General features: G+C 39.8%; 1 protein-coding gene across 4 annotated transcripts in view; it reads left to right on the top strand.

Annotated features, from left to right (window-relative positions):
* LOC140730544 (utrophin-like) overlaps window positions 1-27,930 on the top strand; it is a 460,763-nt gene that overhangs the window by 13,858 nt on the left and 418,975 nt on the right. For 3 of the 4 annotated variants that reach the window (XM_073051153.1, XM_073051152.1, XM_073051150.1), the window contains exon 1: window positions 25,068-25,176. The exons of the other annotated variant lie outside the window; for it this stretch is intronic. In XM_073051153.1, coding sequence (XP_072907254.1) covers window positions 25,086-25,176 — 91 coding nt within the window. In that variant the 5' untranslated portion in view covers window positions 25,068-25,085. Of the gene's footprint in view, window positions 1-25,067; window positions 25,177-27,930 lie in introns of those variants that run through there. 4 annotated transcript variants of the gene reach the window in all.

Genomic DNA, 27,930 nt, shown 5'->3' with positions numbered 1-27,930 from the left:
AGAAATCAAAAAAGGATTCATGTTAGTTGTTCACATTATTTCGATAGTCAAGTAAGAATATGTAAGAGGAGGATTTTCTTGAGAATTCCTGAGAGAAATATATGGAGATGGAATTCCAATCATGTCTTAAATCATATTGTTTAACAATTGTATCTATTAGCTGTTTAAGCAGAAAGTTTCCACATTAAATCTGGAACAAGGGAAGGTTGCCAATGTTCCTCTGTTGTTTGCATTGTACAGAGTCTCTGGATAAATCCATCTGGAGGAAACATGGGCATAAGAGAGGTGACAATGGCTATTTAAGTATGTTCATCAGCTTGGGGACCAGAGTTAATGTCCGTAAGAGTGAGGCCATGCTCTTGGCAACTAGCCTGACACATCATCATTACACCTGACTACCTGAAGTTGCTGGGAATCTGGTTTGAGGGACTTTAGTTTGTGGCAAGAATTGGTTGAGGCTACAATGAAGGTAAAGCCAAAAAAAAGTGTTGCAAGTGGGAATGGCACTCCTTGATGTTGGGGAAAAACCTTGTCATCAGGTGCAAGGTGCACTCTCTTCCGATATATATGGGGCAGGTGTGCTGTACCCCACATTTGTGCTGTCATTCACCTGTGACATCTTCTGTTACATCTGGAGATCAAGGATGAATTGTTTTCATTGGGTTGTGATTTACAAGTCTACAGAGAAATTGTGGAGAAATTGGCCCGGTATAACCCTAGACATAATGTTCACCTTTGTGTGAAGCTGCATCAAGCCGAGAGCTTAGATACACAAAGTGTCACGCCTTGCTGAGTTTCTACGTTTCTTTGGCTAGGGTGAGCTTCATTGCTATATCATATTTCATACAGTTGGGCCTTGCTACACAACCTGTCCTTTGTGGAAATCACAAACAAGAGAAAATGTGTAGATGCTGGAAATCCAAGTAACAAAACACAAAATGCTGGAGGAACTCAGCAGGCCAAACAGTATCTATGGAAAAGAGTACATTCAACATTTCCAGCTGAGACCCTTCACCAGGACCCTCATTGTGGAAGTATTTCTGCAGAGGAGCACTTTTGACCACAAGTCCATCAGGGAACGGTCAGCACAGAATGTACTTCAGGCCTCTTGGGAGGGCACAGTGGACCCTTGTTTCCTGAGCAGATGGTCAACGATGGCTGTGACATGTATGAGACCATTGTCCACTTGTACTGTATGTGTGCCAAAAAAACTCAGGAATTGGCTGCTCATTCCAAGCAACTACATAATAGAGAGCACTCTGATGCACTGTGTTCCCAGGGATACATGCAGAGACAAACATCATGATTCCAGTGTAATAGGATGTCTATAAGTGAATGGTGTTAACTTACATAGTACAGGAGAACTTACTGAGGGGTGCACTGAGAGGTTTGGTGCAGTCACTGCAAAGTCTTTGTGGGGGGAAGGATCATATTCCAAGTTGCCACCATTTTGGGGCTTGGCCAGTATAAAACTGGATGCAAGGAAACATGAGTGCCATTGATATATGGCACAATGAATATACAGAAAGATGGTTGATCATGTTGTATTCATGTGTGTGTGAATGTTTGTGGTCTTCTCTTGCTTTAGCCCATCCATTTCAAGGTTCAATGTGTTGTGCGGTCAAAGGCTTGTCAGCTTGAACCAGTCTGGCCATTCTCCTCTACCTCTCCTATTAACAAGATGTTTTTGCCCAGGGAGCTGCTGCTCAGTGGATGTTTTGTGTTTTTCATACCATTCTCTGTAAACTCTATTGAGGCTGTTGTGTGTGAAAACCGCAGATCAGCAGTTTCGGAGTTGCTCAGACCACCCCATCTGGCATCAGTGATTATGGTCAAAGTCACTTGGATCTCATTTCTTCCCCATTTTAATGTTTGGTCTGAGCAACAGCTAAAACTCTTGACCATGTTTGCATGCTTTTATGTTTTGAGTTGCTGCCATATGATTGGCTGATTAGATATTTGCATTAACGAGCAGGTGTACTGAAGAAAATGGCCACTGAGTGTGTGTGTGTATATTTTAAAAAATATTTAAAATGTGTGTATGTAGAGATACACATATGCATATCTATTTATAAATATATTGTTAAAGCAAAATTGTTTAAAAAATTTACTACCGTAGATTCCGGATTATAAGCCGCTACTTTTTTCCCACATTTTGAACAGCTTTGAACTCTGCGGCCTTTAATCCAGAGCGGCTAATACATGGTTTTTTTTCATGCCGCCTCGTAAACATTTTGCCTCGAAACAGTAGACCAATAAAATTGATGAGTAGTTCACAGAGGTCCAATGAAATTGTACGATAAATCAAGCGCACTTTCACAATTAAATTATTGTAAATCAGTCATTTGTACTCACCCTCATCAACATGGAAAACACTCGAAGAAAAGCATTGTGCTGCCTTTATGGCAGTTACTTAGTTTATAATATTTTCGCTTAGTAATTCATTTGTTAGTTAAAGTTAGAAGTGTTTTAACTATATTTGTTTTCTGTACTACATCCTGGGATGCTATGACGTCACACCCGGTTTCGCCGCGTCTTGTGGGAAAAATACCGGTTTGCGATAAACAGGAAGGTGGGGGCATTACGCGAGCACATCAGACCCGAGCACATTAGCCGAGCTCATTAGACCCGATCGCGTTACGCGAGCTCATCAGACCCGAGCACATTAGCCAAGCTCATTAGACCCGATTAGACCCGATCGCGTTACGCGAGCTCATTAGACCCGATTAGACCCGATCGCATTACGCGAGCTCATTAGACCCGAGCACATCAGACCCGAGCACATTAGCCGAGCTCATTAGACCTGAGCGAAAACGCTGCTTTTAAGTTAAAGGCGATCAATAACTTTTCCTGGTAGGCTGCAGTATATATATTTTTACCAGTCGCTAGGAGATATTGGAATGTTGTTCGTGCTGTTCAGTAAAAAAGTATATGCAACGTAATTTGTGTTACCGATACGTATGTATATTTAAAAGTAGCCGTATTACAGGCACGGTTCGAAAAAAAGCATTTGCAATATATATTTGTTTGTTACCATATGGATTTAATTAAAAGTTAAAAAATCCTCACGTGTAATATCTTTCTGTGTAAATATCTCATATTACAACGTGGGACACCTGCGGCCGAAAATCCGGTGCGGCCTAAAATCCGGTGCGGCCTAAAATCCGGTGCGGCCTGTACAAGTAAAAAATTGATTTTCTTTCTAAAATTAGAGCCAGCGGCTTTTAATCAGGTGCGCTCTGTAGTCCGGAATCTACGGTAATTTTATTATTTTCTAATTTTGTGGGCTGGAAGAGAATCATATTGCTTCTGTTGCCTGTTTTTTTCCATTAGCTCACAACTCGGAATAGCAAGTTGAAATGAATAAGAATATGGTGTTAAGCTTTACCCTGAAACTCCATGGTATCCACTGAAATGGTTCATGAAGGTTAAAGTTTGGAGACTTTTCCTGAAGTAGTTATTTTGCTTTTTAAATAGTCATTCCCTTGAGATGTGTCAAGCTATTTTGAACATCGACTTGAAAGTTTTTAATACACTAATTAAATTTTGGTATTATTAGCAATTAAGGTTTTGGAATTGAATTATAGTTATTTTCAGAGACCTTTTAACTGCCATTAGTCTGGAAAATGGGGGAGGATGAGGGTCATTTTAGAAATATAGGTGAGGAAAGTTGGGAGGTAATGAGTACAGGGTACTCTTAAATTGAGTTTCATCGAGTTCACAGCATGGAAATGGGCCCTTTGATCCATACTGACCAATATGCCTGTTGAGTTAGTTGCATTTTCCTGTGTTTGCCTCACGTTCCTCTGTCTTTTTCTGTCCATGTATGTGTCCAAATGTCTATGAAAAGTTGTAATTATCCCCGCGTTCATCACTTCCTTTGATAATTGATTCCATGCACTTTCTGTTGAAAATGTATTTTGTGAATCTGATTTTATATTCATATTAATTTCTTGGCTATTTATGTATACTCTGCTTAAAAATGTGACCGAAAAATGACTCAATTAAAGGAAGTCGCATGTGTTGATAGCACTGACTTTCTGAAAGTGTGTCAGTTTTGCTTTCTTAGTCATGCCATTTGTGACAATTGCAGCAGTAAAAGCACATGTACAGTGCTGTGGGCATCTTCTTGTACCAAGAATCAGAACCTAATGACTGCTAATCTGTCAAAGACCATTTTATCAACAATTGATGATCTTAAATAAAGACGTACAAACAAGCTGGATGAACTCAGCAGGTCGGGCAGCATCCGTTGAAAGGAGCAGTCAACGTTTCGGGCCGAGACCCTTCGTCAGGACTAAAGGAGCGGGGAAGAGGCCCTATAAAGAAGGTGGGGGGGAGGGTGGAATGTGCCAGGTGAAAATCCAATCAGAGGAAAGATCAAGGGGTGGGGTAGGGGAAGCAAGGAGGGGATGGGCAGGAGAGGTGAAGAAGGACCCTAAGGGGAAAGCACTGTGGGTAGTAGAAGAAGGCAGAATCATGAGAGAAGTGATAGGCAGCTAGAAGAGGAGGCATAGTGAAAGTGGGATGGGGGAAGGGAGAGGGAGGGAATTACCGGAAGTTGGAGAATTCCATGTTCATACCAAGGGGCTGGAGACTACCCAGACGGTTTAAGAGATGTTGCTCCTCCAATCGGAGCCTCATATACTGCTGATTGGATTTTCACCTGGCACATTCCATCCTCTCCCCCCCACCTTCTTTATAGGGCCTCTTCCCCGCTCCTTTAGTCCTGACGAAGGGTTTCGGCCTGAAATGTTGACTGCTCGTTTCAACAGATGCTGCCCGACCTGATGAGTTCATCCAGCTTGTTTGTACGTGTTTACTTGACCACAGCATCTGCAGTGTACTTTGTGTTAATGATCTTAAACACTGCAGATGAAAAAGTCAATAGCTAACCTTAGCAATCTATTCACTATCTGTTAATGATTCATATCTGAAATGCTTCTCAAGCAGATAGAGTCATAGAGTGCTACAGCCTTCAGCCCATCTAGTGCATGCCACACTTGTTCTTCCTAGTCCTATCGACCTGCACCTGGAACATAGTCCTCCCATCCATATACTTAACCAAACTTCTTGTTGCAGTCAAACCTGCATTCACCACTTCCACTGGCAGCTTGCTCAAAACTCGGAGTACTCTTTGAATGTAGAAGTTGTCCTTAAGTATTTCATCTTTCATCCTTAACCTATGATCTCCAGTTCCAGTCTCACCCAACCTCAGTGGAAAATATCTCTGCAATTACTCTATTTATATCCCTCATGTTGCAAAAGTCTTTTTTTTAAATCATTGCAGCATTGGTATCCACCCAGAATTATTTATAAATTTATGCAGTGCAGAATTTAGTATATTAACAGCTACCCAACCCATGATGGAATTTGCTGAGTTACGTGTATTCATGGTAAAAGAACCGAGCAAGACTGCTGCTTTGAGAGAATGCAGACCCATGTCCTCTTTTCAGATTAAAAAAATACTTTGTGCCCTTTCTGTTGGAGAACATGTTGCTGTTTGAGGTAAATGGAAACTGATAAATGACCCTTGATGATCTCAGGCCTGTTTTGGTTACAGACTTTTTTTTAATTGGAGAATGCTGTAGAAAATGGAAAAATAACAAGAGGATTGTCTGTGATTGCCATTGTATAAACAGTGCAAGGTGAATTCTTTCGTTTCAACACTCCTAGTGATTGTTGTTCTCTTCTCTAATCCCAGGCTAAAGATATAGCGGATTCTGGGATAAAATTGAGATACATTGGGACCAGTACATTTGGCCCAATTAAGCAGCTGCCCCATTTAGCCGAAGTTTCAATGGAAATAGTTAAAAAGACAACTGAGTAGCAATTGTGTAATTAAATAAAGAACAAATTAGAATATGGCAAATAATACTACAGTACTGTAAAATGGTATTAGTTCCTAATACTTATCAACGGAGGAGTTTGTGTGCATCGCATTCTTTTGTCTGTATAATAACAAGCTCCGTGCAGACACCTAGTGCAGATAATGGACTGCCTTCATACAATCCTGTCAACGATTGCATCCTCCAAATCTTCATTTTCATGGTAACTCTCAAAATGATTGTCGATACCTTCAAATGCTTCATTGTTCCTAACTTTTTGAAATAGTGAAACCATTTCATTTTCACTTCTGGCCATTTCTGGCATCTTCAAGCCTGAATGCTTGAAACCCCATGAGTAAAACCATTCTGAATTGTCTTACTGCTTATTTCTTGCTAATCAACAGTGATAAAAATTGCTGCTTTTTGAACACCAACTCATGCAACTGATGTTATTTAGAAACTATATGCTTGAGTCATGGTGTCGTGTCTAATGGCCACAGAAGTGCATGAGACTGATAGTTGGAAACTGTTTGGCAGCAGTCACCTGTCCGAATTAAGTGGCACAGTGTCCCAAATAAACAAAGGGAATCCCAGCATTTCTTTGAATAGATTTTGTTCTTTAAGAGTACTTCCAAATAAGCAGCTGCCCCATTTAACTGATGGCCCAATTAACCAGAGCCACTATTTGTTTCTGCAAGAGTCCCTGCAAAAGGAAACAATCATGTCCATGGATTAATGTGATAATTTTCATCACTTCGACCAGTTTGTCTTTAGAGAGAAGAGGTGGTTATGAAAGTTAAATACTCAGACGTGAATTCAATAACAGTGTTTTAACTATAATTATTGTTTATGTCAATTAAGTTCTAACCTCCCCAGATGTTAATATACTTATGTTTACAAATTTCTGAAAGTAAAAGTATATATGACTGTGCTGCAGTTTTGGCTGTGTTCAGTTGCATTTTTTTCTTATGAAGTTTCACTCATCTGTAATTTAGATAGGACTTTGGTGAGTTTTCATCAGAACTGACAAAGGTTAGGAATCAAAGATGACTTAATTCACAGAGCTGGAGAGAAGGAGAAAGAGGGACAGAAAAGGTGAAGAATGCCTGTTATATCCTGAAGATCAAGAGAATGTCATAAGAGCTGGTGATGCCAGCTGAGAGGGTATGGTGAAGACTTTTTATTCCAAATGATTTGTTAGTGTAAAGTATAAATAGAGCAAGAACAAATAATAATAGCACTGTAATAGGCAAAGAATTGCAATTGCCGGATATCTGAAATGAAAAAGAATAGAAATAATCAGCAACATCTGCTGGAAGGGTGCAAGATGCAGAGAAATGGAACACTATTTGAGAGGTGCAAGGTGAGGAAAGACTGAATGATATGTTGGGTAAAAGGCACTAGGTGAAAGGTGGTGACTAAAGATGAGTCAGAAGGGATCGTAACTGAGGGAAAAAAGGAATGGAAATTAAAGTTCCAAGATTATTTAATTATTTCCAGTACAAAAGTGTAAAGGAGAATGAAATAGTTGTTATTCAAGGTCTGATGTAGCACAAAAAATGCATATTTTTTTTATTAAACAAAATATACTTTATTCAAAAATAAAATTATATACAATAAACTATTCAATGACTTCCAATCCTTTACAGCTGTTTCCATTGCTGTCTTTACATTTTCACACTTTTCACCACCCACGTGGCACTCTGTTCTTCCATATTTACATACAGTTGTTTAGGGGTGTACACCCCGCCCCCTCTACCTCTCAGCTCCCGTGGGAGAAGAACCCTAGACTGTGGTCTTTCCCCACCGGGCCCTTGCGGTGGCTGCACCAAGTTTGAGTGCGTCCCTCAGCACGTGCTCCTGCAGCCGAGAATGTGCCAGTCGGCAGCATTCCCCCACGGACATCTCCGTGTGCTGGTAGACCATCAAGTTTCAGGCCGACCAAAGAGCGACAAAAAAATGCATAATAAGACGTGGAACACAGTTTAAAACAAACACAATAGATATAAATACACAAGATGGCTTGTATGCATTGATTGTATGCCCATAAAGAGATGCTGAGCACAGGCATGGCTGACAGAAAAATGATAAAATAGTCATATGGAGGTGTTGTTCAGTCTCACTGCTTGGGAAAAGTAACTGTTTTTGAGTCTGGTGATACCAGAAGAGGAGGTGAAATTGTGGAAATTGGATTCACAAAGAGTCAACTGCAGGAACTTGGATTGGGCAGTTTCTTGTGGGAGGAACTGAATTGTAGATGTTTTGGGTAGAGCCTTGCAGGGCTGATACTGGAGAGGTGAGATGAAGGGTGAAAAGTAAAGGGCAGATTGTCATAGTGTGGCAGAAGCAGGGTGGAGCTGGGAGACAGTGGCAATTGAATATTAGATGGAGGCAGACACAGAAAAAGAGGGTAATGGGGCAAGGAGTGTAAAGGTTGGAGACAGCTTCCGGAGAGAGCTGAGCAGAAAGACAAAGGACTCAAAAGGAGGTGATAATGGGAAGCATGAGGGGAGAGGTAAATGGCAGATTGAATTACAACTGGAGGAGGAGGAGTGGAATTTTGTGGGTGAACTGTGTGTAATGGGGAGGGTTGGGAAGGAACAAAGATTGCCAGTGGGATATGGTGGTGAGGGTGATATAGAGGGAAAGGGGACAAAAAAGGCACGATCAGAATGAGTGGGGTGTGTGGGGAAGTTGAAAGAACCTGCAGGAGGGGAGAGTTAACTAAAATTGGAGAACTCTTGTGTTTATATCATTGGTTTGCAGCCTCCCCAGGTGGAGGATGAGATATTCCCCAAGTTTGTGTTGGGCCTCACTCTGGCAGTATCGGAATTGGAAGAAAAATTGAAATGGTATGCAACTGAGAATTTGGGATGGCTATTTCACACTTGGCATAGGTGCTCTGTGAAATGGTTACTCGAAGTCAAAATGCTGAACTTGCATTTATTATCACATTCCTGTGTGCATAGTTGCAGTGAAAAGTGTTTTCAGCAGCATCACGGCACATAGTATCAACATAAGCAGCTTTCACAAGAAGAACTTAAATTATGCACAGTTTTATAAGAAAGAACACAATTAGAGCAATAACTTCATTTTAGTACAAAGTGATCATAGTATTGCTAAACCATAGTGACTATGGTTGTGCCAGGTGGTTCAGAAACTGAATAGTTGGGCTGTTATTGAATGCAGTTGTGTGGGACCAAAGGTTTCTGGATCTCCTGCCCACTGGTAGCTACAAGAAGATGTTATGGCTTCTGATTAGGATCTTTGAAAGTTTTCTTGAGGCAGTGCCTTTTGTAAATAGTGCTGATTATAGGGGGATATGCTCACCATTTATTGTGTGGAGTCCATGACTCTGCAGCTTCCTGTGTTCCTGCGCTGTTGAATTGCCATACCAGAACATGATGCAACCAAGCAGGATACGTCCAGCAGTCTACCTGAAGAAGTCTGTTAGTCTGTAAGGCAAGCTGAACTTACTCAATCTCTTAAGAAAGTGAAGTTGCTGGTACTCCTACCTAGTGATTGCATATATGTCCTTAGCCAAGGACAGGTTATCTGGTATGTTGATGCTCAGAATTTAAAGCTATCAGCGCTCTCCACCACAGATTCCCACAGTGTATTCTATCACATGTTAACTTTCTCCTTTTCTGAAGTCAGCAATCAGTTCTTAGTTTCACTGACGTTGAGTGAGATATTGTTATGGCACCACTCAACCAGATGTTCTGTCTTGCTCTTATTTGCTGATACTTGACCCAGCCTGTGCTTGTTCTTGCCGATGTAGAGAAGGTCATATCAGGAGCACAGAATGCAGTAGATGAGCTTGGATGAGGTGCTTGTGAAACTTTTCCCTCACCTGGAAGGGCTTTTTAGGTCCTTGCAAAGATAGGTGCCACACCTTCTGTAATTGTATGGAAAAGTGCCAGCAGTCAGGGAGGGGTGCTTGGGGAGGGGTAAGTGGAGTTGGCACCCATGGAAGGTGTGGTTCCTGCAGTTGGTGGAAAGGAATAGGGAAGACACAGCTGACACACATCTCTTGTAGCTGCCAGAAATCATGGAGGATGATTGCTGGATGTGGAAGTTCATAGCATGCCACTGAGGATGAGGGTGAACTGTTTCTGTCCTGCCTGGAGGGCAGAATATTGAATATTGCAGAAAGACTCAAGTCAAGGATGCAGGATTAAAACAATGGCTAAGTGGAAGATCAGATCCACACAAACCGCGCTAAGCTTTGTAGTAATTAGCAGTTTATTTACCGGTATGTGATACCAATTTACAGGAGTCCTTGGTGAAAGCCTCTTTCAGGTAACTGGAAACACTCCTGTTTTTGTTAGCAAGGAGGCATATTTTTGGTAACCAATTAAGCACAGTGAGGATCCCTTCTTTCAAGATCTCTCTTGGCAAATGAGGGAAAGTGGACATTTTCTGTGAAGAACAGGACAATGAAATGTTGCATTTGTTGTCATTCAGTTTCAATGGGAAATGTGAGCAGCCAAGACATGGCGTGCAAAATGCCAGTTCTGAAATCCTTGTCAGTACAATAAGATGGAAGAGGAGGAGTAATGTTTATTGTGAATTTGGAAAAGGATCGGGATGAGGATAGGGCTGCAATGGGATGAGCTGAGAGGATAGAATAGTTAATTAACATTTACTTGTATCCCCATTTATGCCATGGGAGTCTATGGTAGAGTAGAGATTAGCGTGATGCTATTACAGCTCGGGGCATCAGAGATTGGAGTTAATTTCCCGCATTCTCTGTAAGAGAGAGAGAGAGAGAGAGAGAGAGAGAGAGAGAGAGAGAGTGTGTGTGTGTTTTTTTTTGTTTGTTTCAGGAGGTCTGCTTTCCTTCGACAGCCCAAAGATGTTCTGGTTAGTAGGTTAATTGGTCATTGTAAATTGTACTGTGATTAGGTTGGGGTGAAATTGGTGGATTGCTGGCGGCACAGCTCAGTGGGAGGAAGGGCCTGTTCCGTGCTGTAACTCTAAATAAGTAAATTAGAAGTGCTCAAGATGTTCAAGCAGCATTGAATTAGAGCAAAGTCTATTTTTGGTTTGATTCATTAAGCTTTATTAGTGTGCGGAGATTGGGGGGATTTATGTAGAGCTGTACTCGATTCCCTGGGGGTTAGTTTTCATGAGAATAGATAGTATATTATGAAGAGTTCAGTCGTTTTCTTTCAGAAATTCTTGGCCTGTTTTCCACTGACAGGTAAATAATATCTTCAAAGCAAATGCTACTGTGTTTCACAATATTACATTAAAGGAATGTAAATGAGTTTTCAGTAGTATGTAACTTGTGCAGGCAGGCCTGCTTTGTGGTGAGCAATTGACTCATTGCTGCTTTTAACAGTGAATGGAACTCTTCAGACATCAGAATACTACTGTTTTTTTCCTCCTTTGTGGAATGTGAAAATCTTGCATGTGAAACAATTTTAATTCCTTCAGGCATCTTTTGTTGAATCCATTCTGTCTGCAGGGCAGAAAATGTCATTATATCTATTCATCTCCTTTTTTTGGGTTAAGTGCATTGAGGATTTTGGGGAAATTAATTGCTAATATTTAAACATCTTGAATAAAAGATCAAAATCAGATTTAAGATGATTAAAAAGTGTGTTTTTATAAAGTAAACAAAAAGCTGGAAATGGGTCATGCAGCTGTTGACCTTCTGGGATTTTGGCCCTTGATTATTTCTAATTACTCCATCCCTTTTCCCTTCCCAATATACTAAAAAATATGCATTGTTTTGAAGAGCAGCCATTGGTATGGAGTGAATGAATGCCAGTTATGATTAGGACACCGAGTTCTGTTAAGGTGTGGCTTCAGAAGTGAAAATAAGTCTTTGAATATTTTTAGGGAAGAGTTAGATGGACTTTGTAAGCTCAAGGACTGAAACATTACCAGTGATTGATGGAAATGTGGTTCACTATGTTATAACCAGATCACTTATGATCTTGCTGAATGTCAGAATAGCTGTGGCCTCACCTGACCTCTTAAGCTGTCCCAGGAAACCTCTTGAGAATCCTAAAAAGTGGAGTCATTTGTGAGTGCTGATTGCTTTTCAGATCAGTTAGTTGGTCCTGCTGCATGATTTGTTAGTCAGCAGAGGTAGAATCTTCCTGTAGGATTGGGAATGCCTTCTCCAGCCAGCATGATCCTACCAGGCATTAATGTCTTGGTATTCATTGATTTCAAAATGATGAAGCTGCTGTTTAGAGGCTGCTTAAGCTATTTGCTGTATGATTGCATTGTTGGTGCAAGAAACTGCTTTCTTTCTGTATGTGTCCTATTAAAATATCATCTTAATGCCTCTGCAGCACAAAACATGCCAATGATGTTAGTCAGCTTTGATTGTGTGGAGACTGCAGATAGAAACTGATAGTTAATAACACATCAGATTTGATGAATCTGGAAGAGAAGAGAAAAACCTGAGCAAGCAATGCGATTGGATGACATTAGAAATGGGGAGGTCAGTTGAATTCACAACTGAGTCCTGAGGGTTGCATTTTGTCTTGATTGAAGATGTGTGCTGTTCCTTGAGATGGCATTTGGCATGGAGGCTAAAGACCAAACTCAAACTGCGAGAGTTAAAGTAACTGGCAAGTGGAAAACTCAAAGTCACCTTTTGGGAGTAAACAGAAGTGATCTTTATCTTTGGAAAGTTCCCGCTTAGCTGCTGGGTTTTTCCAGCATTCACTACTGTTTCATATTTCCAGCCACAGACATAATCTGCGCCTCAGTGTTTTAAAAAATTTTCCTTCAGGTCCTGGCACTGAAAATAATCTCACCTGTGGATTTTTCTGGTCTTTAATTTTTTTTCTGATTTCCTGCTTTTGTTTTTTTGTGTGTGCAAATTTCATCAGTTTTCTTCACTCCCTCCTGTTAGAATAAAACACTTATTTATTTATCTATCCATCTATCCATCCATCCATCCATCCCTCCCTCCCTCCCTCCTGCCCCCCCTTCCGCCCTTTGAAACACAACGCCCAGGAATCCCCCAATTAAATCCTAACCTAATCTTGGGACAATTTATAATAACCAATTAACCTACCAAACTGGTACATCTTTGAACTCTGGGAGGAAACTGGAGCACTCAGAGGAAACCCATGTGGTCGCGGGGAGAACGTATAAACTCCTTACAGTCACCTTGGGAATTGAACCTGGGTCACCTGTATTGTAAAGTGTTTTGTTAACCACTATGCTACTGGCAACCTGATGAAGCTATTGAAAAGAGGTTCCCACCTTAAACTGATTTAGCAGCTGTGGCATATTCCACCAGTGGATGCCATTTAGACCTTCCCTTCCTTTCCTCTCCTGCATTTTGTTCCTGTTATTGTGTGGGAAATTTAATCATTCTTGGTCCCTGGTGAAGCCTACCTTTCAGAGTTACTAATAGTCAAGGAGAAATCAGAATCGGGTTTAATATCACCAGTGTATGTCCTGAAATTTGCTGTCTTTGCAGCAGCAACACATTGCAACACATAATAGCAAAAATGCGAATTACAGTAACAAAAAATCTATATACTGATAAAATTTGAGAAAACAAAAAAAAACCCAGATGCTGGAAATCAGAAATAAAATATATACATATATAGTGGAAAAATAAATCAATATCCATTCGGAAACTGATGGCAGAAGGGTAGAAACTGTTCCTGAATCGTTGAGTGTGTGCTTTCAGGTTCCTGTATCACCTTCCTATTGTAGCAATGAGAAGAGGACATGTCCTGAGTGATGGGGGTCTTTAATAATGGATGCCACCTTTTTGAGGCATCGCTCCTTGAAGATGTCCTAGATACTCCGGAGGCTAGTGTCCATGATTGGAGGTATCAAATTTCACAAATCTGTGCAGCAGCTTTTGAGATCCTGTGTGGTAGACCTCCCCCTTCCCTCATACAGGACAGTGATGTAGCCAGTTAGAATGCTCTCCACGGTAAATCTGTAGAAATTTGTGAGTGTCTTTGATGAAATAACAAATCTCCTCAAACTTTCAATGAAGTATAGCCACTGTCATGCCTTCTTTTTAGCTGCATCAATATGTTGAGCCCAGGATAGACCCTCAGAGATATTGACACCCAGAAATTACTCTCTCTTTCCACTTCTGATTCCTGTATGCAGACTGATGTGAGTTCCTTCGTCTTACCCTTTCTGAAGTCCACAATCAGTTCTTTCGTCTTACTGACTAAGTTGCAGAGTTGTCAGTGATTAGCGGAGATGCAAGAAACTGTGGATGCTGCGATCTGGACAAACACACAAGATGCTTCAGGAACTCATCAGGCGAGGAAACTCAGTGATGGGAAATGGACATTCAGTGTTTCATGTTGAGACATTTTCTGGAGAAACGATTATTGGGTTGGGGCAAGGACGATAAGAGCCCTTTTTTCCCTGGTCATTGCCCAAGGCATAAGGCAAAACTGGATTACAATAGTTAGGGATTGAGGGACATTGTTAAAAGCTTCATTAAGATAAATATGACTTTAAGTTGTGACAAAAATTAATTCTTCCATTGAGCAGTTTGTCCTGAGGACAGTGGTGTGAAGGATCTTGGCCTGTATTCATTCCCCTCTATAGATGCTGCCTGATTTTCTGAGTTTCTCTAGCACTTGGTGTGTGTTGCTCTCGATGTTGGTGTATCGCTTTGAATATATTTTGTGTTCTTGTGTGCTGCGTTGGGATATATCAGAGTTGTGTGTGTAGAATTTTGCAGATCCTATTGCTATTTCTCCCCCACATTCTCTCATTAACCTGGGAATGTTATTGAGCCTGTTCTCTTGGGTATAAGTGGATACATTTTACTGCTTTTTACATTCAAGTTTGCATGAAATGGCTTTATAATAAGGTAAATTAACTCTGGTTGTGATTCTACCTTGAGGGTTGGTCTGTTTAAAAAGAAATCAAGTTAGTTTCTAGATGGTACAGAAGTCGGAGTCGTACAGCATGGAAACAAGGCTGTCGGCTTAACTCAACCATGCTGACCGTGTTGCCCAGTGAGTTAGTCCCACTTGCCTGCATTTGGCACATAGCCTTCTAAACCCCCTAACCATGTACTTATCTAGCCGGCATTTAAATGTGGCTGATGTGCCTGCCTCGAACATCATTTCTGGCAGCTCATTTCAACTTGCGTAAAGCAGCTGTTCCTGGTATACCTTTTAAATCTCTCACCTCTGAGGTTAAACCTATTCCCTCATGTTTTTATTAATCCTCCCTGAGAGGGGAAAAAAAGACTGCTTTCACTCTCTGTTTATGGCCTTCATGATCTTGTTGTACTCCTCTATCATGTCGCCTCTCAATCTGCTATGTTCAGGGAATAAAAAGTCCAAGTTTATGCAGCTTTTCTTTGTATTTTATATATCCCCACTCCGAAGTTCAGGCAATATCCTGGTAGATCTTGCAGTCAGTTTAGTTAGTTGATTACCACCTCTAGTGTTCAACTTGTATCCCAGGCACAAAATATTTGAGGGCTTCAATACTGTGACTGGCCATGGAGGGGTTCCATCCAAGTGGAACCCTACTTATGCTGGTGGCTCCTGTTTGTCTGATACTCTTTGGATGCTTGAATGCATAAACTCTTCTCTTCTTGGTGCTTAACATTGAAGTGTCTTCAAGAGTGGAGCATCTCTTCATTTAAATTAGCTCCAAGTAGTTCTTTTTTGTATGAGGTCTCAAGTTTCCAAGCATTTGGCAGAATAGCCCCTGATTTTCTAACCATTCTTTCAGTGGAGATACAAAAGACTTCAAATACTGGAAACTGGAACAAAATTCAAAGTTCTGAATAGCAAAGATGAACCAAGCGAGAAGAAAGCAATCCAGTTGCATAAGTATGAGGGTGCAAGACAGATGGAACCAGGCCATGAGTCAAAATGAAGAGGGAAGGAAAGTGTTTAGATTTAATATTTCAATAAGATCTGAGAGATCTCATGAATATATTTGATTAAGCATCCTTGTTAGCTTAAATAGTTATGGTTATGTGTAAAATACTTTGTCTACATCATCATGTCATGCTACCACTTCACTTTAGTAAAGGTGAAGTTGCAGTTTGTGGACTCCATGTCTTCCGTTGAATTAGTTTAATATTTTGAAGATACAAAACATAACAGAAAGGGTGAACAAGAAGAGAGAACGTTGGTGGACAGACAGTGGAAAAGGAACAGAGGGTATACCTCACCAAAGATTGGAAATTTCAGTGTTCGTACCACTGGGTTGCAAGCTGTCCAAGAAGAATATAGTGTTCTAGTTAACATTTAGTCTTACTGTGGGAGTGGAGAATGCTGAGGACAGACAGGTTGGTGTGAGAATGAGAAGGAGAGTTTAAATGACTTGCGACTGGAAGACGAAGCTTGCCATTGCCAAGAGAGAGTGGATGTACTCTGCAAAATGGTTGCTCAGTTTATTCTTGTTTTCAGCGATGTAGAAGATGTTCAGTCTGCAACAGCCAGTTGGAGCTTCTCATTGCATGTTATTTAAACTTGCCTTCTCAATGCCACACTGACCTGTCTACTGCCCTTTCAACTGCCATGGTGAGGTCAAAGGCAAACCAGAAAAAAACAGCCCATTCCACTAGAATGGCAAGCAACCCAGTGATATGAACATTACATTTTGTAGCTTTGGGTAGACTATATCCCTTGTACTCTTTTCCTACTCCCGCTTATCCATGCAGAGTATTTCTGTCTCCTTTCTCTCTCTCTTCACATTTTCCATCCATTCCTTCCTCGTCTAGACTCTTCACACTCAGACCTATCCACTTCAGTTTATTTTCTTTTTATCATGGTTTAGCTTTGCTATTCTTCCCTCTGCACTTGCCCATCATCCCTCCCATATCAATTTCCACTTCTCACCCTCCAGCCTCTTTATTCCCCCACCCTTAGCCCCATTACCCTCACTCCCTGGCATGGCTTTTTTCTACCTGCTATGGGCCTCTGTCTGAAAATTCCATTCTTCTTCGTCCACCTGACCCCGTTGCCCTTATTCCCTCCCCCTATCTAACTGCACATGTTACCCGTCTCTCACCTCTCTCTCTCCCTTTGATGTATTGGCTATTTAGCTATCTTTTCTCCCTGTCCTGATACAGGGTCAAAACACAAAATTGTTTCCTTCTCAAGTGTTGAATTCATGCAGAAGTTTGTTTTGGCATTCTTTAATGTTATGTTTGGGGCCATGAAATTGTGTAATTTTGTTTGATGAAGATAACAAGATAAAACTTCTATACTTAACCAGTAATGCCACATTTTATGCTTAGAACATGCCATTCCATGAAGAGTGGCTAACTTAGCAAAGAGTATTAGTTGGACTTTGAACTCTGGTAACTGAGCTGCAAACTGATGTTCGGTATATTATCTCTTTACTTTTAACTTTTGTGGGATTTTATTAAAGATGGCAAAGTCCTTTCTTTTAGTTTTTAACTCTCGCTTGCCCTATCTTATAAGAGGCATCTTAACAAATGCTGTTTCTCTCTGCTGCAACTAACAAACTTTCAAAGGAGCAAGTGAAAATATTGTGGAGTTGCAGCAAGATTGTGTAGGTTTATATAGCCATGTGAACTGCAATCTGTAAACATTAGAATAAAACCTTGTTTTCCCCTTCTCCCAAGAATTAAATATTTCATATTTTCTCTTCAATCATGAAGCAGTTCATGGTCCTCAATGCAAAATACTATAGAAGGGAAAACGTGCATCACACGTTATGTACCTCTGTTTGATGGTACATTTTATGGAATTGCACAATGCATTTGCAGGAATTTAAATGTCTGGGGAAATAGCATTTAGTGTTTGTCTTTTGTTCTCCCCAGCATCTCAGAAGCTGGAACACTACAAAAATGGGTAAAAACCAATGTTTCGATATGGTTCTTTAAATCATGTGGTGAAGTTTTGCATGTGTACTTCGAGTTTTGGCATGGCTTGTGTCAGCATTATTTCAACAAAAGCAAGCACTCTCATGAGAAAAATGCTCCTTCACTTCGTGCAGTGATTTTTTTTTTGAAATGACTATTGTTGATAAACTGAAGATGAAGGTATTGAACACAGTTTTTAAGTACTTTTGACTGAGTTGATACCTTGGTATGTATTTCCATACTTTTGGGTTAAGAGGTGCTTTTCTGCTGAGAAACCATATTTGACAAGGTTTTAAGCTTTTTCTTGTAAAACATTATGAAATTGTTTGTCTTAAAAGGTGAAGTTAGTTAAATACCAGTCTTGCTAGTCATATATCGTTATAAATATGTTGTTATAGATGTGCATATCTGAGGCTAAGAAATTGGTCAAATTAAGTTGTGGCTTCTCGGACTAGGTGGCAAATTGTACTTTATCTTTCCATCCCTGCCCCAGTTCCCAATGCTTGATTCCCCCCCCCCCCCAATGATTATATCTGATTTACATACTTGCCCTATTCATTTTTGCCAATACTGTTTACTTCACAGTTCTTGGAGCCTGTTAGTTAGAATGTTGCTGTGGCTTTCTTGAAGTTACTTTTTGGCTCTTACCCACTTGGAGCAAGTTAGATCACAAAATAAGTTTGAAATGAATGATTCAGGCTTACGTGATGCCTTGCTTCAGAAAATCTTGCTCAACACTTAATGCTTAGGTGACCATAAAGTATCTTTGGCTGAGTTATGGAAAACTGAGTTACTATGGTCAGGTACTTGTGGCCGAAGAACTTGCTTTAATGCTATGTAAGTTGTAATGTTCAATCATCAGCTTTGCAATCTCGATGTCATAATTTGTAATCATTTATTTGAGAGCAAGAAGAAATCGAAACATTTTCAGATTCTTGAGTGAACTTAATGTTGTATTTTCTAACATTACAACTGCAGTTTTAAAAAAAAGGGTGTTTCATCTGGTCCCAAGATTAAGGAAGGGCAAAGAGTGCACTCCTTGAGTCAGCACAATGAGATTACTGAGTGTTCTATCATGGGATCAAAATGTTCAAGAAGTTCATCCTGACCACTGACTTCTGGGAACCTCAAGCCCATTATTGCTCAAAGTGGTCAAGAAGAATTGAGTCCTCCTCTGCATCTGCAGTCTCTCCTTGCTAAGGCTAGCCCAGTTTAGGGTATTACTTTACACCAACTTCAAGTAGCTTCAAACGAGCAGTAGCTGTTGATTATTAATCTCTTTCCTTTTAATTATTCTCCTATTAATCATGAAACCTAAACCACTTCCTCTTGCTCAGTGTATTGCAAACCATTCAAAGAGCACTTTTGTACCCCATCTACAAAAAGCAGGAATTCCCATTGGCCAACCATTTTAATTCCAATCCCTGTTTTCATTTCAACATGTTGGTCCATGGGCTCTTCTACTGCCATGAAGAGGCCCCTCTCTGGTTGAAGGAGCAACGCCTTGTATTCTGTCTGGGTAGCCTGTAACCTGATGGCACAAACATTGAAGAGATAGGAAAGATGACCATACTGTGTGAGTTGTGAATTTGGGCTAATTGACCCCCGTATAATGATTAAGCAAGATGTTTCTTCTCTAATTTAGCATTTTGTCTGTTGCTCAAAATTTCAATCTTGTGTTTATGAAATATTTTAATAGTTTTTACCTCAATTTAGTCCATTTGGTCAACAAAAGGCATGGCATCTTCCAAATATGCCGCATTTATTCATCAGCTTCAAAGAATGGAGCTGTACATAAATGGATTTAAATTGATAAAAGGATGCCAGGATCCCTCTGTGGAATAGAATTCTGTGGTATCTCTTTTTAAACACACCTCTGCTTTTCTCCTTCATTTCCCTGCATTATGCTTTATCTATTTTTCCCCTGCTCAATCTGAATAAATCGATGAACAGATTGCTAATAGTCATTCAAAATTCTGGCTTTATTGAACACCTTTAGGAAATCCTAAACTCAGTTTTTATTTGTTTTTAACACTGATGTGTCTTCCAACTTTTCCTACATTTGCTCATTTGTTTTTGATTTTCAGCATTTAGTTTTTAGCTTGAGCTTGCATTAATTCTCCTTTATCTAACCTCTTCATTTTCAAGGAATTGAATAAAAATTTTTTGACTGTTTCCTTTCATAAAATATATTAGAATTTTTTGAAGGGTTGCCATAATTTTAAGGGAGGATTTCAACTTTTTCTTGCATGTTAATAAACTGGCTATTTCAAGGGCGAAGAGACAATTTCAAACAAGATTGGAAGCGACATTGGATGCACGACAACTCTCGCAGGGCTTGCAAGACATTACTTCCTATAAAGTGAAACCCAATAGCATGAATGGCAACGATGCTTCACTACCAGATGAACTCAATGCCTTCTATGCTCACTTTGAAAGGGAGAATACAACTACAGCTGTGAAGATCCCTGCTGCACCTGATGACCCTGTGATCTCCGTCTCAGAGGCTGATGTTAGGCAGTCTTTAAAGAGAATGAACCCTTGCAAGGTGGAAGATCCTGATGGAGTGCCTGGTAAGGCTCTGAAAACCTGTGCCAGTCAACTGTCGGGGGTATTGAGGGAGATTTTCAACCTCTCACTGCTGCGGGCATAAATTCTCACTTGCTTCAAAAAGACAGCAATTACACCAGTACCTAAGAATAACATGTGCTTAATGACTATCGCCTGGTTGCGTTCACCTCGACAGTGATGAAATGCTTTGAGAGGTTGGTCATGACTAGACTGAAATCCTGCCTCAGCGAGGACCTGGACCCATTGCAGTTTGCCTGTCACCACAATAGGTCAACGGCAGATGCAATCTCAATGGCTCTCCACATGGCTTTAGACCACCTGGACAACACAAACACCTACGTCAGGATGCTGTTCATCGACTATAGCTCAGCATTTAATACCATCATTCCTACAATCCTGATTGAGAAGTTGCAGAACTTGGGCCTGTGTACCTCCCTCTGCAATTGGATCCTCACCTTCCTAATTGGAAGACCACAATCTTTGTGGATTGGTGATAACATCTCCTCCTCAGTGACGATCAACACTGGTGCACCTCAGGGGTGTGTGTTTAGCTCACAGTGCTTCTCTCTGTATACCCATGATTGTGTGGCTAGGCATAGCTGAAATACCATCTATAAATTTGCTGACGATACAACCATTGTTGGTAGAATCTCAGGTGGTGACGCGAGCGTTTACAGGAGTGAGATATGCCAATTACTAGAATTGGTAGAATCTCAGGTGGTGATGGGAGGACATACAGGAGTGAGATATACTAACTAGTGGAGTGGTGCCACAGCAACAACCTGGCACTCAATGACAGTAAGACGAAAGAGCTGATTGTGGACTTCAAGAAGAGTAAGACGAAGGAACACATAGTAATCCGCATAGAGGGATCAGAAATGGAGAGAGTGAGCAGTTTCAAGTTCCTGAGTGTCAAGATCTCTGAGGATCTAATCTGGTCCCAACATATTGATGTAGCTACAAAGAAGGCAAGACAGCGGCTATACTTTATTAGGGGTTTGAAGAGATTTGGTATGTGAACAAATACACACTGAAAAACTTCTATGGATGTACTGTGGAGAGCATTTTGACAGGCTGCATCACTGTCTGGTATGGAGGGACTACTGTACAGGACTGAAAGAAGCTGCAGAGGGTTGCAGATTTAGTCAGCTCCATCTTGGGTACTAGCCTACAAACTACCCAGGACATCTTCAAGAAGCAGTGTCTCAGAAAGGCAGTGTTCATTATTAAGGACCTCCACACCCAGGGCATGCCCTTTTCTCACTGTTACCATCAGGGAGGAGGTACAGAAGCCTGAAGGCACACACTCAGCGATTCAGGAACAGCTTCCTCCCCTCTGCCATCCGATTCCTTAATGGACATTGAATCCTTGGACATTACCTCACTTTTAAAAAAATATATATAGTATTTCTGTTTTTCACATGATTTTTAATTTATTTGATATACGTATACTATATAAAGTATACTAATTAAGATTCACTTATTATTTTCTTATTTCTTCTAAATTATGTATTGCATTGAACTGCAGCTACTAAATTAACAAATTTCACGACACATGCTGGTGATAATAAACCTGATTCTGAATTATTATTCTGACTTGTTTTCTTGCTATGCCTTCTGATTTGTTTAAGGATTGTTTCGTTTGCAGTATTGCAATCTATTGGAATCTTGCCAGAATTGATGGGGACTTTGAAAAATGTCATTCATTATCAGTGCATGCATTTCTTTTAAGTCCTAACATTGCTGAGGAATTGTCAGTATTCAGTTGTGCTAATTTTCACAGGACCTTTCCTTCCCGTTTGTTCTGAATTTTATTTCCTTTCATTTCCCAATGCGGTCCTACATGATTGCTGTCTATTGTTACATTTATTGCTAATTTAGTCTCATTTAATTATTCTTATTTCCTTTTATTATGCTTTGAGGTTTTAAATGATTTGTATTGATGATTCATCACATACTGCGTACCTTTATTTAAATTTGACGCCATCTTCAATTTCCATGGTTTATCACAGATTAATCATTTTTCTCTTGGCCTTTATTTCTCAAAAGAATAAAACCTTTAGAGTACTCTTTCCTCTGCTTTGTAAAAGCTGTTTATCTTTATTCCTACTTCTGAAATGAGTTATTTCTCCTTGTGGATGCTCGCTGATCTGAGTATTCCCATTGTTGTGAGTTTCTGTTTTATGGTATTCTAATGGAGTTAGATTCATTAAGCTGACGTGGGTTGGGATAATGAGTGTTCTTGCCATTAATAAAGTGCCATTGTTCTGTTATCAACTGCTAATTCATTCTCAGTAACAAAATAAATGTATTATTCTGCTTGTTTTCTTTTTCTCTGTAGTCAGTTTATAGTGACATTATATTTTGAGCATTGGTTGCCTTGTTCTGAAGTGCTTGAGAAGAGATTAGTTCTGAGTTTTTATAAGCATTGGTCACTTTTGGAGTACTGGAAGCAGTTTTGGTCTTATCTAAGAAAGGATGTGCTGGGATTGGAGAGAATCCAGAGGAGGTTCATGAGAATAATTACAGGATTGAAAAGTTTAATGTGTAAGAGCATTTGATGGCTTTGGGCTTGTACTTGCAGAAGTTTAGAAGAATGGGTGGGGGTGGGGTGTATTAGATTGAAACCAATCATATATTGAAAGGCCCAGATATTGATACCTTCCATATTGAACAAGATGGAGTGGATGTGGAGACGATGTTTCAACTAGTGGGAGAGTCTAGGACCAGAGGGCATAGACTCAGAATACATGATGTCCCTTTAGAACAGAAATGAAGAAAAATGTATTTAGCCTGAGGGTGTTGAATCTGGAATTCATTGTTTCAAGTGACTTTGGAGGTCAAGTCATTGGGAATATTTAAAATGAAGTTTGCTAGGTTCTTGATTAGTAAGGATGCCAAAGGTTATGGAGAGAAGGCAAGAGAATGGGATTGAGAAGGATAATAAATTGGCCATAATCAAATGGCGAGAAGACTTGATGAGTTGAATTCTTTCATGCTTTATGGTTTTATTGTCTTCTGGTCAGAGTTTGGTTAAGTGTGATGACTGGTTGAACTTCAAACATGAATCAGTGACTGCACTGAGGCATCTCTGAATCACACATTGGTCTTGAATCTCAGAAAAGTTTGCTATCAGGCGGATTACTGGTAATGAACAGAAGAATCATTTTGTTCTTCCATTTGAAATATTCATGAATGTAAGCAGTTTATCTCAGAAAAGCTAACCATATTTGACTGCTGGATCTCAACAGATTTCAAAACATTATCCCTTGAGGTTCCTCAGGCTTGTGAACAAGTGCAACCAATTACAAGCCCAGTGAACAGCTGTACCAACACTCCAGTCCATTTATTAGTTTTGCTGCAGGAGTTGAGCTTATCAACGGGCCAAATGGGAATTAGTTCAATGCGTGTTGTCTCTTTTACAGTGCCATGATTACTACAGGTTCAGTTATGTAGCTGGAGTATTGGATAACACTTGGGTGTACATATTTTTGGTCTGAATTATATGTGTTTGTTAACCTGTTTACAAAAGAGAATGAGTGAAAGGGGTTTGCAATCCCACTTGGCAAGGGATTACTGTCATTGTATCCCTGATGCACTATACTCTTCCACAGTGAAACCTTGGTAAACATAGTACCATGTCTGGGACAACAGTTTTCAATGAAGACTGATATTCACTTCCTAAATCATAACACAGGTTTTGGGTCTTTGAAGAAAGGCACTTGAAGCCAAGATTTCAAATCTGCCTCATAGTTTACTAGGTAGCAGTAATCTTTCCCTTCTAATGTGCCAAATTTGCAGTTAGAAACACACCACTGGCAGGTAGTGAAAGGTCCACATGCCTTTATTTAAGCTGTTAATTGCAAAGATAACATATAAACACCTGATTCTTGAACATTGTGACCTATCAAGCTATGAGGCAATCAGTCTCAGTGTTACTTTGTTCTCGGAGTCCCAAAACATGTGTCTCTCTTTATGAATGTTAATCATTGTGGCTTCCTGTGAAGTGAACATTTGTTGTTTCCTTCAGATTTCCGGAGTTTCTCCAGTATTTTGCAGGTTGTTCCAAATTCCATCGTCTGTAGTCTGTTGTGTCTACACTGTATTTATGGACCATCTTCAACAGAGTAAAGGGCACCCAGTGTTACAGAGGGGTTATGTTCCTAGATAATTGTCTGCACGGTGATTTTTTGGTGAAGTGATAGAAAGTGACAATGATTGTTTTTTTCATATTTTGTTATTTTTTCTACAGCCTTATGGTCTCACATCGGTTCCCTAAGAGTGAATGTTTATTCGGTTTCTCAATTTTTTTGGCAGCAATTTATAAATTCCATTACCCTAACTACGGCATTTTGCGAGAACACTGAGTGGGTCTCTGTAGGAGTGCTATTTGTGTCTGGCATCTTGAAGTAAACTCTTGGTATTGCTACTTGGCTGGCAGGCCCACAATAAGAATATACATGAATTTAGAATTAAGATTTGGCAATTGCCATTGATGGAAAGGGTTCACCAATTGGTCTAGGGTGAGTAGATGCAGCCAAAAGTTTTTTTTAAGGTGTTTGTACAGAAATAAAATTGTGGGAAAAATTTGTCACCTGTAGATATGAGGAAATGAGCACTGGGCAACCTATGACTTGAAGAATGTTTAAACCGCGCATGTTGTCACTGTTGGAGCTTTTAGCACCCATTCAGTACCACAGCTTCTGCAAAGCTCTTACTGAAATAGGTGCTGATTGTGGTTGAGATTGTGGTTATTGTTCTGTGCAGTTATTCTCATAAAAGAGTGTTAGTTTCCATCTCCCAGCTTGCATCAGGCAGCGTTCTGTTTCCGTTTCCTCTGCTTGTTTTAATTTGAGTGGAGCTGAAAGATGAGTATACGGAATGTGAAGTTGTTATCCTGGAAGAGTTGCACTATATGTCAAACTTACAGTCAAGGTGCCCATGTAACAAATGGATCAGGTGAGTAGACAAGTTGCAAATTGAGGTGGAAGGGAAGGAGGAGACTTACCGGGTGCATTGTGTAAAACACTAGTGGGGCCTGCCTGCTTCAGATAAGTGAATATATATCAATAGGTAGTTATAAAAACAGGAAATCCTGATAACATTCAACACGTCAGATGGCATCTGTGGAAAGAGAAAGTTGACATTTATTAACCCTGTTTCTCTTTGCATTTGATGCTGTTTACCTGAGTGTTTCCAGCATTTTTAGTTTTCCTTTTTGATTTCCAGCATCTGCAGTTTGTGATTTCTCAATAAATAATTAATAGGATGTAAAGTGATTTGTGGTTGTGGAAGAGGTTTTGTTCGAAAAATGCAAACCTTGGTTAAATCATTGAGAATCAAATTCCATTGGTAGCAGTTCTAAATGAAGCCATTTCATTAAGTTTAAAGGATTTGATGCTACAGGTGAACTTCATTGGTCATAGCACCAATATTTGCTTCAGATGTATGCTGAACATGTACAGCGTAAAGCTTGATACAGTGAATATGACAATTGTCAGGAAGTATGAGGAATAAAGTGGATTATTCTTCATTGTGTGATTTTTTAAATTTTGCTTCATTTCTATTTAATGGAAGCTTGTTCTGTGTTTGCGTTGACAGCTGCTAATGACAGTTGGGAGGATAGGTGACTGGTTGGTGTTATTGTAGCAGTCGCTGCTTTGCCGACTGAGCCCCCGATGTAGTAACAGTGATTCTGAGGTAGACATGCTGGTCACTAGGACTTTAATGGTTGGCAAGAATCTGAGGGAGTGCAACTTCATTATTCAGCTTACCCTGACCAAAGCTGAGCATTACTTCAGGGGAAAAAACAAATTTATTTTAAATGCAGCCTTGCCTAACATAATTAGTGGTTTGTGAGAAAGAGCAACAAAATTGTGGATTAAGTCCTTGCTTTCTTTAAGCAGCTTCAGAATCAATGAGCCTGTAAATAGGGGCACCAATGCAGGCAGGCAGAAGTGCAGTAAATATTTAGCAAGTTGGATAGGATCTGTGGAGGGAGAAAAAGTCAGTAAAACCTGATGAAAAATATCGACTGTACTTTAAACCTTTCCATAGATGCTGTCTGACTTGTTGAGTTCTTCCATCATTTTGTGTGTGTTGCTCACATTGCCAGCAATTTTTGGTCTTTCATTTAAGGTACCATGGAAAGCTTGGTGTTTTTGACAGCAAGGCACATGCAATATGTATTGGTCTATTGTATGTAAGTTTTTAAATTCTATTTCATGCACACATTATCTAAATAATTAGGGAATGGTGTTGAAAAGGATTTTCTTCCACTCTTGAAGCAAAAGTTTTATGTTCCAAGTCTGGCCTTGTCTCAAAACATTGATGCTACTGAAAGCTCTCTGCTATGAATATTGTTATTTTTCACTTTGGTCAAAAATAAGCATATATAAATCTGTCAAAAACATATATAAATCCCCAGTTTTCTCAGTCATTAAGCAGGATCTATGCTGTTGCTGTAATATTGCTGCAGATCAATCCACAGTAATTTCCAACATAGCTAGTAACCTTTAGTATTACTTCATAACCTTGAAGCTGGCAGGCTATTTATTTCCAACACCTTGAGACCAACAAATATTTCAGTATTGGATGGGAGCCAAAGATGACTGGGATAGTCCAATTATGGGTAATACATGGATCATATTCATGAAGAATTTCCTTCCTCCCAGCCTTTATGTTAATCTGAGCAAAAAGAAAAAGGTATGTTCTTATCTGGTATCATTTATTTTTTTTCTGGCCCTAAAATTCTCCAGGGCTATTGAATTAAGTTTTAAATGTCTTTTTGAAGCACGTTGCTTGAGTTCAAGCAAACACAAGAATTGTATCTGCTGAAGGTAATTGCTTGTTATACAGCTATGTGGAGAAATGGAAATTGGATTTTTACTCCATAGCTGCTTCTATCACTTGGAGTCAGTTATTAAAGGAACAGAAATCATATGTTTCTGTTTTGCCTTTACTGTAATCGGAATTGTGTTCACTTTGTGGGGATAGGAACACATTTGCAGAATAATTAGTGCAGTATGTACTGAGCGTGAATATGTTTTTGTACATTAGAAATTTCATTGTGGCATGAACTTTGCACTTTGAGCTTATGAATTGCTAAAATTTAAACTGCTTATTCCCTTGATGTTTTTGATCACATTCTTGTGATGTGATCAGACATGACTTGATTACCAGCAAAGAACAGTGTTCTTACAAAAATATATTTTTCTGAAAGAAAAAAAGTTTGTCTATCTACAGTAAGAAGGAAGATAACTTTCCTGTTTATGTATATACTGAGAAGTTGATATTCCATAAAAGTTCAAAATTTGAATTGAAATCAGAAGTTGTCAGTATTTGCACAAAATGCTGGTGGAACACAGCAGGCCAGGCAGCATCTATAAGGAGAAGCACTGTTGATGTTTTGGGACGAGACCCTTTGTCAGGACTCAAGGGTCTTGGCCTGAAACGTCGACAGTGCTTCTCCCTATAGATGCTGCCTGGCCTGCTGTGTTCCACCAGCATTTTGTATGTGTTGCTTGAATTTCCAGCATCTGCAGATTTCCACTTGTCAGTATAGTACATTTTTGTGTTTTTCAAAAGTTGATCTTTTTGGAGCAATAATATTCATTCAGACTTGATAGAAGAGCTACCTAGGTGCTGCTGGCAGTGCATGTAACATAAGTTTGATTTTTTTTAATATACATTTTCAGACCAATGTTTTGAAAG

The sequence above is a fragment of the Hemitrygon akajei genome, chromosome 7 (assembly GCF_048418815.1).
Source record: "Hemitrygon akajei chromosome 7, sHemAka1.3, whole genome shotgun sequence".
NCBI lineage: Eukaryota > Metazoa > Chordata > Chondrichthyes > Myliobatiformes > Dasyatidae > Hemitrygon > Hemitrygon akajei.
The sequence above is the reverse complement of the archived record's forward strand: the minus strand, read 5'-3'. Positions and strand labels throughout refer to the sequence as shown.